General features: G+C 36.3%; 1 protein-coding gene across 2 annotated transcripts in view; it reads left to right on the forward strand.

Moving 5' to 3' along the window:
• The window catches only part of Pla2r1 (phospholipase A2 receptor 1), a 122004-nt gene that overhangs the window by 22373 nt on the left and 84737 nt on the right, over nt 1-14894 (forward strand). Inside the window, exons 4-7 of one of the 2 annotated variants that reach the window (XM_048345356.1) lie at nt 4516-4689; nt 8323-8436; nt 8856-8996; nt 14218-14412. In XM_048345356.1, the coding sequence (XP_048201313.1) occupies nt 4516-4689; nt 8323-8436; nt 8856-8996; nt 14218-14412 (624 nt within the window). The remainder of the gene's footprint in view (nt 1-4515; nt 4690-8322; nt 8437-8855; nt 8997-14217; nt 14413-14894) is intronic. The other variant, XM_048345357.1, reaches the window with a different exon arrangement.

The raw sequence follows: 14894 nt of genomic DNA on the forward strand, positions 1-14894 counted from the left end.
ATACACGGTTTCCAATATACTCAGATAAGATTACAGAGATAGTGTAGGTACAACCACTGGAAGGTGATACAAGAACATCATCAATAATAGAAGCTACAGATACAGATGGGACGTTGAAAGTAGTTACAACTGTGATATAACAATCGTTTCCATAACATGGAGTTCATTTCACTTAGCATCATCTTATGTGTTCATAAGGGTATAGCTATTGGGCTCTTGTGATGCTCTGCTATGACTTGCCTAAACCTGTACTAATTATTCCCAATAAGGGAGACCATAGAGTCCATGTTTCTTTGGGTCTGGCTCACTTCACTTAGTATAATTTTTTCCAAGTCCTTCCATTTCCTTACAAATGGGACAATGTCATTCTTTCTGATAGAAGCATAAAATTCCATTGTGTATATGTACCATATTTTCCTGATCCATTCGTCTACTGAGGGGCATCTGGGTTGGTTCCAGATTCTCGCTATGACAAATTGTGCTGCGATGAACATTGTTGTGCTGGTGTCATTACTGTGATTTTGTTTGTGGTCTTTTGGATAGATACCCAAAAGTGGGGCTGCTGGGCCATAGGGGAGTTCTATATTTAGCCTTCTGAGGAATCTCCCTACTGCTTGCCAGAGTGGTTGAACCAGTTTACATTCCCACCAACAATGAAGTAGGGTTCCCTTTTGACCACATCCCCTCCAACAATTGTTATTGTTAGTTTTCTTGATATATGACATTCTTACTGGGGTGAGATGGAATCTCAATGTTAAAAACATGCCTTTAGAGAAGAAAAACAGCCATATTTTCAGAAGAGAAATGAAGGGATCTCAGTCATGATTTGTAGTGAAAACAGGGTTGACATGAATTCTCCTCAGCTCATTAGAAGAGTGATGTAGTTTGAAAGGGGAAAGATGGCCTATTTTAACATCCTGCAAAATATATTAGTAATCTTTCAACAAATACTGAGAAACTTTTTTCAAGGAACTCAAAGCTCACTGACACAAAGATAATAAAGACAATCAAATGTGCAGAGAAATATGATTGCACTCTTTACATTAGAATTTCCCTAGACTAATTAAGCATGCCTTTGACATAGCCTTTGATCATGCATTTTCAGCAGCTTGGAAAGAGAGATTGTATATGCATCCAGACATTCCAGGCCAAGATAGAAACCTGCAGCAGTTAGACTACCAGAGAGACATCTCTCAGGCAGAGATGATGAAGATGTAGGTATATTTCTGGGAGTCCTCTCAGGATGATGAGTTTATGTGAAAGAAAAGGAAGATAAAAGATTGCAACAACCTCCTAGACCCATCCAATGAGAAGCTCTCAAGCCTCAATGCATTCTTGCTAATGGACACTCGTTGGGAGCAATTGAGATCGCTCATTCCACATCAAGGAGCCATAGTACACCCCCTGCCCTTGAGAAGGGTTTGGGAAGGCAGAGTGACTTCAGTTAAGGCAGTCCTTGAGGAGCCTTAAAGCTTGAGAGTATCTGTTGGACAACTAGGAAAATTATTCCTTTGGTTCCTAAGGGAGATAAGAGTCTCACTGGAATGGCATTTTTATTCCATTTGTTGCTTAATGAACTTCAAGTGAGACCTGTGGCATAACAGACAGTCCACCAAAAGAAGTCGAGACAGCACTTATGTCTGCCTGCATAGAAAAACAAATTCTAACATTTTAGTTAAACAATTTGCAGTGTCAAATGAACTGACTTGTGAGGAGAGCTAAATGACTTGTTGCAAATATTTGACAGAATTTCTTTATCGACTAGCCTTAAGAATGAGAACAGATCATCCAAAAATCAAGTAAAGTCTAACATAAATTGGACTATGTAGCAAATAGCACAGAGATGATCATCTGAACAATCTTCTCCTTAGATTACTAACAGCGTTCAAGCAGGTACTAAACAAGCCATTTAGAAAGGGCAAGACCAACTCTTGGCAAATGAACCAGGATCAATTGAAGTGTCCTCTAGACAGGCCCTTTCTTGTCATGTACTTGGCTGTGGCCCACAGGTTTATGCTTAGGATTTACCCTCTTCAGATTTTCACTCTTCAGATCTCCCCTCCTGACATCCTGACATCTTGTAACAGCCAATGGCTACTTTCATATTTTTCCTATAAGATAGTGTTTCCTAGTATCAGCTTCATGGAACATCTGCATTTGAATCAGGGATATGTTTTGGGGGTTTTTGGGGAGGAAGGAGTGAGAGTGTGTGTGTGTGTGTAAGTGTGCATGTGCATGCATGTTGATAGTGGGGCTTGAACTCAGAGCACTTAAACTTGAGCCACATCTTCACTTCCAACTTTTTTGATGGACACCGGAGTTTCTTAATTTGTCCTGGCTGGCTCTGAAATTACATCCTCAGATCTCAGCCTCTTTAATATATAGTATTACAGGCATGTGCCACCAGGGCTGTCAAAATCAGGAATATGCATTTTTCCAAGTCCGACCCTTAACCTGACTGAGATCAAGGAACCTGGGAGGGAAAGTTGATTTGGAGTGTGTGTGTGTGTGTGTGTGTGTGTGTGTGTGTGTGTGTGTGTGTGTGTGTGTTCATGTGCATGTGTGTGCCAATCCTCAGGCTACAACTCAGTGCCTGGACACTGTCCCTGAACTTTTGTGCTCAAGGCTAGCATTCCCACTTGAGCTCTATTTCCAGCATTTTTGTTTTGTTTTGTTTTGTTTCATTTTTTCCAGTCCTGGGGCTTGAACTCAGGGCCTGAGCACTGTCCCTGGCTTCTTTTTGCTCAAGGCTAGCACTCTACCATTTGAGTCTCAGCGCCACTTCCGGCTTTTTCTATATATGTGGTGCTGAGGAATCAAACCCAGGGCTTCATGTATATGAGGCGAGCACTTTACCACCAGCCCATATTTCCAGCATTTTTTATGATTAACTAGAGATAAGAGTCTCACTGACTTTCCTGCCTGGGCTGGCTTTGAACCTTGATCCTCAGATCTCAGCCTCTTGAGTAGCTAGGATTACATGTGTGAGCCACCAGTGTCCAGCTATGTCTTAGCCTTTTCATATGCTAATACACATTGTGAACTGCCCAGGAACCTGTTTTTACTTAATAGTCTAGCTATATGATCCTTCCCAGCTCCTCCTTCCCATATCAGCTGTCACACTGGATGAAAATGGCCAAATTATGCTCTAAAACTGCTCAGAACTAAGTATTTGTTTCTAATATTCCCCAACCTCAGTGGGAAAATTTCAGTTACCAACACAATATTTTTTGAGAAAAGTTTTCCTCTGTCTCTCCCTATCATTTCCATCAGGGCTGTTTGGTTTCTGGCCCCCTAGGCCATCTATAAACACATGTATCAGCTAGTAAATTCTATAGACAACCTTAGATTTACCTGGATATGTGATTTAACAATCAGACAAGGAGACAAATTTTTCATTCTTCCCAAGAGAATCATCTAAGTAGTATGAAACAAATAGAAAACACTTTAGTGTCAAATAAGTTTGAAGTACACTAAATTAAAATTAGGCATGCTTCCCAACTATAATAAATATTGTTGTTTTTTTTTGGGGGGGTGGAGGTAGGGGAGAGGAGGCAGAGAGGTGATCCTGGAGCTTGAACTCAGTTGTCTGGGTGCTGTCCCTGAGCTTTTTTGCTCATGGCTAGCATTCTACCACTTGAGCCATTGCTCCATTTATGGCTTTTTGATGATTATTTGAAGCTAAGAGTATCACAGACTTTTCTGCCTGGGCTGGCTTCAAACTGCCATCCTCAGATCTCAGCCTCCTCAATAGCTACCATTACAGGCATGAGCCATGGGTGCCAAACTGTCTTATTCCTTTAATATGCTAATACACATTGTGAACTTCCCAGAGGACACTTTATATATCCCAGATTTCCTTAGAAGCTTCTCAAAGTCTTCCTACTCTGAAAACCGTACTTGGGGGAAGGATGTTAAGTATACAATTTGCCTGGCATCAGTTGTCCTCATTCAGAAGCATGGTTCCCATTTCCTACATTTTATAATTCTATGACTGAGTTTCATTTCTGGTAATTATCGTTGGGGAGGAGGGGTTAGTTTACCTTGGGGTTCAACTTAGAAGTTGAGCTCAATTAAAAATCTTAAGACTATAATTATAAGATATCAATGGAATGGCAAGACAGACTTCATCATAAAGACCTAATCAAGCCAAGCACTGGTGGCTTACTCCTATAATCCTAGCTACTCAGGAGACTGAGATCTGAGGATTGGGATTTCAAAGCCAGCTCAGGGAGGAAAATTCACAAGACTCTTGTCTCCAATTAACCACCAGAAAACTGAAGTGGCGCTGTGGCTCAAGTGGTAGAGTGCTATATTGAGCTGATAGAGCTCAGAGACACTGCCCAGGCCCAGAGTTCAAGGCCCGCACAAAAGAAATAAAAAAAGACCTAATCAAGAATAGAAAACAACACTAATTTTTTTAATAATTTGATTCAAATCAGTTTTAGAACAATATGGCTGTGCAGATGAAATAAGACTGTAGTGAAAGTTTTTTTTAATGTTCTTTATTGCCAGCATCAGCAGAAATAGATTGTGATGCCCTCTGGGAGAAGGACTTCAATTCGCACATTTGCTACCAATTCAACCTGCTTTCATCTCTCTCTTGGAACGAGGCACATTCTTCCTGCCAGATGCAAGGAGGTGCCTTGTTAAGTATTACAGATGAGAATGAAGAAACTTTCATAAAGAGTGAGTAGGTGAGGGCTGGGAATGTGTCTTATTGTTAGAGTGATTGCCTCGCATGTGTGAAGCCCTAGGTTCGATTCCTCAGCAAAACATAAACAGAAAAAGCCGGAAGTGGCTCTCTGACTCAAGTGGCAGAGTGCTAGCCTTGAGCAAAAAGAAGCCAGTGAGATTGCTCAGGCCCTGAGTTTAAGCCCCAGGACTGGCAAAAAAAAAAAAAAAAAAGTGAGTGCTGCTCATCAGTATTGACCCAATGAAATAATTATTGTTAGCAGTTATGTGCATGTGTACAAAAGTACAGTTTGGAGAAAAATCCTTAAAAAATACCTTTCTTAGAAGCTCAGGACAGCACTAAGGCCCAGAGTTCAAGCCCCACCAAAATAAAAATCATTCTTTTCTCAGATGGGCCAAACACTCAGGATTTTTACATGAATCTTCAACATTCCAATTCACACTCCCTTAGATTTTCCTTAAATTTTCCCCATGGAGAAGAGAATTAGAGGCCTTAACAAGGGACATTGCTCAGACACATAAATAGGCATTCTGGTAGATGCCAAGCAACTTAATTTTGTTAGGAAAAGCATACATGTAATCAGCTAATAGTATAAGACAATAATATGCCAAAGAAATTGTGCTGATGACATGGAACCTGTGTTTCCCCCATCACACAGCCCTCTTCTCACTCATTTTTTATAGAATGGTGCATTTATATACCTCTCTGGAAAAATTTTGGAAACATTAAGAAGTACCATAAACTAGTAACCTTCACTAAAATTTTCTGACATTATTCTTTTCCTCAAATTTTGTTTCACCAGCAGTATGCTTCTTTCAGAATTTTAAAATGCAGCTTTTCAGAAAGAAAAGCAAATGAAAATTATCCCATCACTTTACAATTCAGAGTGAATGATGTCTTTATGTAAAAACATACTAAATACATGTGTGTGGATGTAGTATCTATGAAAATGGCCCCACATGAAAACGTGAGGCAGCTGTTAGACAGTGATCAGGCTCAGGGATTTGAGAGCCATCTGTATGTGTTTAACTCCTGCGATTATCACTAGCAGGGTGGCTCAACCAACTGACTTAACCACACTTGGCCTCAATGGTATGGAAATACTAATAACACCTAGTTGGTGGTATGAGTTGCACATTATAATGCAATAGGAGAAAAGTGCCTGGTACACAGAACAAATATTCAGAGTGTGTTTGACATTTAACAACTCTGTACCCAGTTCTGTAAGTCATTTATTTCATTTACTTGCATAGAGTGAGCATCTGTCTGTACCTATAAATATAATTCTGCACAATAATTTTAATGGTTATCTACTATTACAACTTAGCAGAAACATATTAATGTAACAGTCTCCTATTATGGACAAATGGATATAATTATATATTTGGTATTTAAATTTATTTAGCTATTTTTTGCTATTACAAATGATCCCTGCACATATCTTTTGCATAATTCTTCAGTTTTTTTTTCTTGGTAAGTTTATAGATAGGAGAAGAGGCATGCACATTTTAAACCTTCTGAAAGTCAGTAGCTGCTTCCAGAAGGATTGCAGCAAATGGATGAACAATGTGTGCCTGCTCTTCCCCCATAACCACACACAAAGCCATGCACAAGTGGGGAATTATCATTGAAATTAATTTGAGTGAACCATATTGGAGAATGACACCAATTTCTCAAATCATTACTAGCCATAATGATTTCTATGTAAAACACTGAATGTCATCTATGAATTAAAATTGTTGTCTATCTTAATGAGCAGGATATCTCCTGAGAGTATTTGAACCTATTCATTCAACCTAAATGACAATGGCAAAAAGAAATATATGTCAAAGACCTTGATTTAAATACCTGAATTCTATAATTGGACTTTGGGGACTATTTAGGAAAACAGAAATTTATTCATAAAGACAAAAACTTGCTCCAACCAAAATATATTTTAATGATAAGAAAAGCCTAACATTTCTTGCTAGTGAACATTAAATATTGAATAATCTAAGTTATTTGGAATACCAAGAAATAGCCAAAGGAATTGACATTTGCATTTTTTACTATAACACTGTAGGCCAGTTTAATTCTAAATGTAAACTGACTGGGCTTTTTGGTGTCTTTAAACAGACTATAAGCTATGCAATGATTTTATGTATATTAATAAAGCAGTTGCACAATAGAAACTCAGAATAAATTGGAGAGTAATTAATAGTTTAATGATTATTTTAAAATATCACTTATTACTTAAATATAAAATGTGGAAATTTCTGTATCTTGTCAGTGCATCTTCTAGTCTACTTTCTGTGACCATAAGACCTGTTAAATGATTCAATAAAAATTGAAAAGTTCTCAAATGGATATTAGGCAGATTGTATGGTCATGTCCCAGACACCTGGGAATGAAGCTCACTTACAATATGTTGCTTTTGCTTGGTGTTTCCTGGCTACTGGCTTGGTTCCTCCAGTTCCCACTATTGGGGTGAAATATCCAATCTCTGGATTATTGCAACTCTGCCATGTGACTACACTGACCTTATAACCTTTAGTCACACAATTATCCCCCCAGCATTTCTCTTTGCAGTGTAAAAACAGCCTGCAATTAATAATTGTTCTGGAACTGCCAGCATGAAATATGTATTTCCTAGGAAAGCTGGAACATACAGCCAATTTATAACCCCTACCTATCAGGCTCTCTCAATCTCAGACTGGGCTCCTGAATCTGACCCAAAATAAATTTGAGTTCTGAGTAGATGGGTCACAAGGAAACAACACTCTCCTTTACAAATAAACAACTAAATGGCAACAGTTGAGCATGTTACATAATTAGCCATTTTCAATAAAGCTCTCTGACACTAGTTTTTGGTTTGTTTTGCATTATTTCCAAATTTTATTACACAACTAATACATGTTTATACTAGAAAAAAAATGAATTCAGGTCCAAAAAAATAAAATAACAATGAAAAACTTTCCATCATTCTACAATTTTGATAGCCATATATTTCTGTGTAAATCAAGTAATGCATGCTTATTTATAGTGTCTCTTGCAAGAATGTGATGATATTAAACCATAAGTTACTGCCAGCAGCCTCAACTTTTCACTGCCAAAGCCTCAGTCACCTCCTTCCAGGCCTCGTTCCACAATTCTGGTCCATGGATGCTACTGCTCCTCTTGACCAGACAATGGACAGCTCTCACATGACACAGCCCTGCCCCATTGTGCTTCTGTACACCTTAAATGGGAAGAGTTGCCCCTGTTCTCGTTCTGAGTGGTCCTCCTGGGCTCTTCTTCCTTCACTTTCTAACTTTTCAATGCTTGAAAATGAGCACATGAAGGAGACGGCCTCCAGGTCTTAACAGCTCACCCTTGGTTAGACTGAAGGCCATCCAAAGGTGACATTTCTGGATGCTTGAAGTACTTTATAAGTGAAAAGAATTGTCAGTGAGCATTTAGGACATTGCTGTGTTTCTATAGATGGCAAAGCCATGCTATGTCACTAGAGGGTATCTGGGTGGGGTGTAATAGCACCTCCATTTCCAACACATCCTGGAATGAATTGATGACTCTATGACCCAAGCATATGAAGACAAGAAGAAAGTAGAGCACTGAGCTGTTTTAGCCCACAATTTTATTCTTTTCAGAGCACCTGAGGAATGAAGCCGTGGAAGTGTGGATAGGTTTGAACCAGCTGGACATTAATGCTGGCTGGCAGTGGTCAGATGGAACGGCACTCAGCTATCTGAACTGGAGCCCAGGTACTGGCAGCAAATGTTTTACTTACCCTCAGCATGTGGTGTCATCTGCGATATCAAACAGCAGCATTTGCTACGTAGAGCTAAGATGTGGATTCTGAAAATGGGTTATAAATACTGCTGTAGTTTGACTAAATTCCTGTAAGGCCAAGAAGGAAAGCTACTTAGCCTAAGTTGCAGAACAGCTGGCATCAGAACCACAGTGCTGTTGTAAACATTGCAAAATATTCCACTACTTTAAAACCACAGAAATGGCTGTTGTGTAAGTTTTGGGAAAACATTTTGTTGTCATGCTTAGACTTGAATTGCAAAATCATAGGCATAGCATGACATCTTCTAAAGAATCCCTCTCCGTTCCCCTGATGCCGATGCTACCATTTGATGTGAATTAAACTCACATTAAACACACATTTTATTTTCAGGGATCAATGAGCCATTTGTTGAATATCAGTGTGGAACATTTAATTCATTTATGCAACCTGCCTGGAGGAGAAGGAATTGTGAGTCTGCCATGCCTTATATATGCAAAAAATATCTAAACCACACTGAACACAATGTTATTGGTAAGTGTTTCTATGTTAAGGTGTTCCTATGTTTTGTTTATTTCTTTTCTCGATATATTAAAATTCCCAATTTGCTAATAATTTCATGATTGAAACAAAGCTAGAACTGATTCCATTTATCTGAATAAAAATATGTGACTAGGAATTACCTGTAATTCTGAAGGCACCTTGAATCTGACAACTAAAAGAAAACCCACTGAGTATAGAAGACATTTTCTTCCTTTTTAAAAAAAAATATTTTCATTGTTTATCATTCTACAATTCTAAAAGCAAGGTATGCTCCTGATTTTATTTTAATTTTTGATTTTATTCTTGGTTTTTCTAGAAGTTAAAAATAAAAGAAAATAGATTTATAAAACTCTTTGCTTCATCAATTTTTGTTAACTTTTAAAAATTGACACATAAAAATTGTATACACTTATGAAATAAAATGTATCTTCATATTGTTAATCATAAAACCGGGATGATTAGTTTATACATTACTCCAAAAGTTATCAATTTTTGTGGCAAGAACATGCAAAATCCCTTCTTGTAACTATACTGAAATACACAATGAATTCTTTTTTAACTACAATTACACTCTGTGAAATAGAATAGAACCGATTCCTCCTATCCACTTGCAGCTTTGCACCATTCTTTGTCAATTTTCTATCACATCCCATAACTTATATTAGTTACACTCTCCCAACTAAAATAAAATACAAAATATGGGTTGTAATTAAGATTTAAATAATCCTTAATTGTAACCCAATGTCTGAAGTCCAATGTTTTTAAGTTCTGTTACCTCAAATTTCAGTGGGAATTAAAGTCTTGATTCGAAAGTAGAGATAAAAGCATAACAATTGCTAGAAGATCACTACAAGAATAATTAGAAACAACTTCAATTTTAAAATAAGCTGGTCTCGTTTTTGGAATAATTGTCCCTTAGAATTGAGTTTTAATTGCCATTTTCCTTTAAATAGCTCAATCTGGAAGTACCCTAGAATGAGGTTAGGGATAGATGTAAAGGAGCATTTGTCTTTTCTTTTAAATTGAGAGGCTTTTCCAGAATTTTAAGAATTTGCTACATTCATGCCTGCTATTTATTCTTTTTTCTCTGTCTCTTTCTTTCACCTTTCTTGATTTCTTCTTCCTTTTTTCTTTTGACTTTTCCTTCTGCTGCATTTATCTTTTCATCTCTGTTGGCAGATGCATTAAGTTGAACTGCCCTATTTCCTGCTGCTTTGAGTTCAACAAATTCTTCTGATGATCCACCCCAATATCTTCACATTGTGTTTTGGGGATCTGAAGGGTCTTTGTCAAAAATATCATTTACAAACTAACACATAAAATTGTACATATTAGTGGGTAATGGTAATATAATATTTTGATACATTATATATTGTGCCATGTTTAAATGTGTTTAAGTACATCTGTCTCTTCAGACATATATTATAGTAAGAACTTAGAAAATTCTTTTTTACTAGCTTCTTAAAATATACAGTTCATCACTGTCATCTGTAGTCCCCTTACTGTGCACACCATAGCCTCCCACTTTCATCTATTCCTAATTTAGTAACAATTTTTAATCAGGTTGAATTTTATCAAATGCTTTCCTGTATCCATTAAGATGTTCATATGGTTTTTCTCCTCCATTATGTTAATGCAGCATAGCATGCTTCTTGATTAGCATATATTGAACTATCCTTCTCTATGAACCTCACTTGATCATAGTGAACGATCCTTTAAATGTACTATTAGATTTGATTTGCTAATGTTTTGTTGAGAATTTTCACAGCTCTCAAGGACATTGGCCCCTAGTTTTATTTTTGTGCTATATCCTATATCTAGTTTTAGGATCAAGATAATAGTTGCCTTGCAGAATGGATGTGATTAGAAGAATTCCTTAGTTGTCTACTTTTTAGATAAGCAAAGAGAATTGGTCTAGTTCTGTAAATGTTGGTAGAATTTGCAATGATACCATCTGATCCTGGGCTTTTCTTTGATGGTAGGCTTTTTTTATTACTGACTGAATTTCAGTCATTGTTCAGTTCAAGGTTGCTATTGCTCCATGATTCAGTCTTGACAAAATGTATGAATTTGTAAAATCTCTGAATTTATTCATGTCTTCTAACTTATATTTGTTAGCATAAAACTGTGCATAATAATCTCTAATGGATCTTTTGTATTTCTATGATGTCAGTTGTAGTGTATCCCTCTGATTTTACTTATTTGAATTTGCTTTAGGTAAAGGTTTGTCCATTTTGTTTCTTTTTTAAAGAATTAATTTTTGTTTCACTTATTTTTTGCAATTTTTAAATCTCCATTCCATTCATTATTGCTCTGATTTCCTTCTACTACATTGGGGTTTGATTTGATCATGTTCTTCTGGAACATCCTTGAAATGAAGGGATGTTACGGGCATGGATATGAGCTAGAAATGTCTTTCTTAGTGATGTTTTCACTTGGGCACATAGGTTTTGGCATGTTGTAGCTCCATTTTCATTTATTTCAAGAAATTTTAAATTTTCATGATTCCATCCTTGGCTCATAAGTTGTTCAGAAGAAAGCTATTTAATCTCCATGTGCTTGTTTTGTTACCAAAGTTTTTCTTGTTACTACTTTCTAATTTAATCTCATTGTGACCAGAAAAGATATTTGGTATGATTTCAGGTTTTAAAAATCTGTAGAGACTTGTTTTGTGGCCTAGCATTTGATCTATCCTACAGAATGTTTTATTACAACGAGAAAAATGTGCATTCAGAGAGGGAACAGATGATTCTAAACAAAATGAAAAAAATGTACATGTCACCCCAATTGGAAGAAATAGTTTAATTTGGAAAGTTCATAGAATTCCTAAGCTTTGTAGAGTACAATGATGATTTTCATCATAGTGAAGGTTGAAATGTTTACTGTGAAATATATGTAATAACTAAAGCTCAATAAAATAAAAAATAATTGATAATAGAAAATAAATAAAAAGAACATTTTCATTTAAAAAAATGTGCATTCAGCAGCTAGAATGTCTAATGATATCTGTTAGGGCCATTTGGTCTAGGGTACAGTTTAACTCTACTATTTCTTTATTTGTTTACTGTGTGGAAGATCTGTCCATTACTGAAAATGTTAACACTTCTGATGTGCCATTGTATTGGTGTTTATCTCTCCATTAAGTCCATTAACAGTTGCCTTATAAACTTGAGTACCCTGATATTGGTTGCATATTTGGAATTGTTATTTCCTTTTGCTGAATTAACCCCTTATCATTATGTAGTGATTTTTCTTGTGTCTTTTTTTGTTTTTGATTCACTAATACAAGCATGACTAGTCTTGCTCTTTAAAAGTCCCTTTGCATAAAGTATTTATTTTATCTCTTTATTTTCAGTCTATGTGGGGCCTTGGAGGTGACATTTGTTGTTAAAAAAAAAGTTAGATTTTGGTTTGTATTCTTTTTTATTTTACATTCAGTCATTCTGTCTTTTACTTGGAGAATTTAGTACATTCAAGGTCATTTTTTATAGGGAAAGTGTTCCTATAGATATTTTACAATTTATTTTCCAATTTTGTTGTATTTCCATTCTCCCCTTATACAATCTCTCTTTGTGGTTAAGTGATTCACTCTAGTTATGTGTTGATTCCTTGCACTTGTCTACAATGGATTTTTGCTTTGTGGTTGACATGAGGTTTACAGAAAACATCTTTTGTTTGTAACAAGCTATTGTAAGTGAGAGTAACTTAGCGTGATAAAATAAGAATGCAAAAAAAAAAAACACCAAAAACTATTCTATAAAAATATTATACTTTCTTTTTCCACATTTAAACTTTTTGAATAAATGTCAGTCCATTTTACATTTTTATTGCCTGTCTCAATATATTTAGCCATTATTATTTTTATTTTTTAGTGTTTATATAAAGGTATGAATTATTTACATACTGTGCTTACAGTAGTAGACAGAGCATCTTGGGTTTGTTTATGTACTCTCACTAGTGAGTTTTGCTGCTATGGTTGTTGTTTTGGCAATACTAGGGATTGAATTCAGGAATCCTTGCTTGCTAGGCTAGGCCTGTACTACTCAAACACACAGTCCCTTTTTTTTTTTGCCAGTCCTGGGGCTTGGACTCAGGGCCTGAGCACTGTCCCTGGCTTCTTTTTGCTCAAGGCTAGCACTCTGCCACTTGAGCCACAGCGCCACTTCTGGCCATTTTCTGTATATGTGGTGCTGGGGAATTGAACCCAGGGCCTCGTGTATATGAGGCAGGCACTCTTGCCACTAGGCCATATCCCCAGCCCACACAGTCCCTTTTTGAATCAATTATTTTTGAAATAGGGTCTTCACTGTATGCCTAGACCAGGTTGGGCTGAAATCCTCCTATGTGTGCATCTCCTTGTCACTTTGAATGACAGGTTATTTTCTTGTATCCCACCTGAACCTTGATTCACCCATTTTAGGCTTCCTGTCATTGCTGAGATCACAGACATACACCACTGGATGACTGATCTAAAATATTTACTAAATTTAATATCTATTTAAATCTCTATTAAATATCTAGTATCTATTAAATAATGCTATCAAACAATAAATAACATAAATAATAATATTAAAATAAATAAAACTACTAAATATATAAGTACCTATTAAATAATAGATATCAGATATTCATTTCTATAGTATGAATATAAATAAATATTTAGAAGCAAATACATAGAATATGAAAAATTGAGATATAAGAACATGGGAATATATATATATATATTTCCATACAGAAATAGATAGGTAAATATGAAATATATTTTAATATATTAAATATCTATTGAAATCACTATTAGATTTTAAGTCTATTCTGTCTGCACTTGAATTGTATGACTTTTATAACACCATTTGCTTCTCTATGTATTAGATTTCTTTTTTTTATCTTTTCTTTTCTTTTTTATACTGGGGATCAAACCCAGGATGTTGCACTTGCTAGGCAGGCAAGCACTTTGCCACTGAGCTATATCCCAGCCCTATGTATTAGATTTCTCAACTAGAAAACAAAGTGTTGAGGCTCATTAGGGCCCACATCTACCTGAGACCAGAGATGCTATTGTTCTTGCTTTTATGTAAGGTTTATATATCATTTCATAATTCGGGGAGTTTTACTTTTTAAAAGGAATCATATTGCTGGCAGTTTATATAAGTGGGTAGTAAGTAATAATAAAATGCTTGTGAAATATAGCATAATTTCTTCTTTGATTAAACAGAAAAAGACGCTTGGAACTATTATGCTACCCGCTGTGTACCTGGCTGGAGTCCCTACCATGGCAATTGCTATAAACTTCAGAAAGAAGAAAAGACTTGGAAAGAGGCTTTGCACTATTGTCAGTCTGCTAATAGTACGTTAATAGACATAGCTTCACTAGCAGAGGTGGAGTTTCTCATAAACTTCCTTGGAGATGGTGAGTACCAACTACCCTCAACTTAAATCTGATGGAGTAGCAACTTCTTAATGTGGAATTGGAAAGAAATGTAAGGTTTCTTTTTAATTTCGTTATTTATGGCACATATATTTCAAAGTTTCTAAATGCTACTCAGGAATGCAAAGTCATTATATTTATTTATTTATTTTTGGTCAGTTGTGGGGCTTGAACTTAGGGCCTGGGTACTGTCCCTCCAGAGTTCTTCCACATTCAACAGTAGCACTCTATCACTTTGAGTCACAGAGCCACTTCTGGTTTTCTGGTGATTAATTGGAAATAAGAGCTTTACATACTTCTTGGCCCAGGCTGGCTCTGAACTGAGATCTTGAGATCTACACCTTTTGAGTAGCTACGATTATAGGCACTGGCTAGGCTAGGATTGAGTCACTGGCACCTGGATTCACTGTATTTTTTTAAATACATCTTCAGAAACTTTGTAAAAATCTTAGCATATGCTTACT

Source organism: Perognathus longimembris, chromosome 4 (genome assembly GCF_023159225.1).
Source record: "Perognathus longimembris pacificus isolate PPM17 chromosome 4, ASM2315922v1, whole genome shotgun sequence".
NCBI lineage: Eukaryota > Metazoa > Chordata > Mammalia > Rodentia > Heteromyidae > Perognathus > Perognathus longimembris.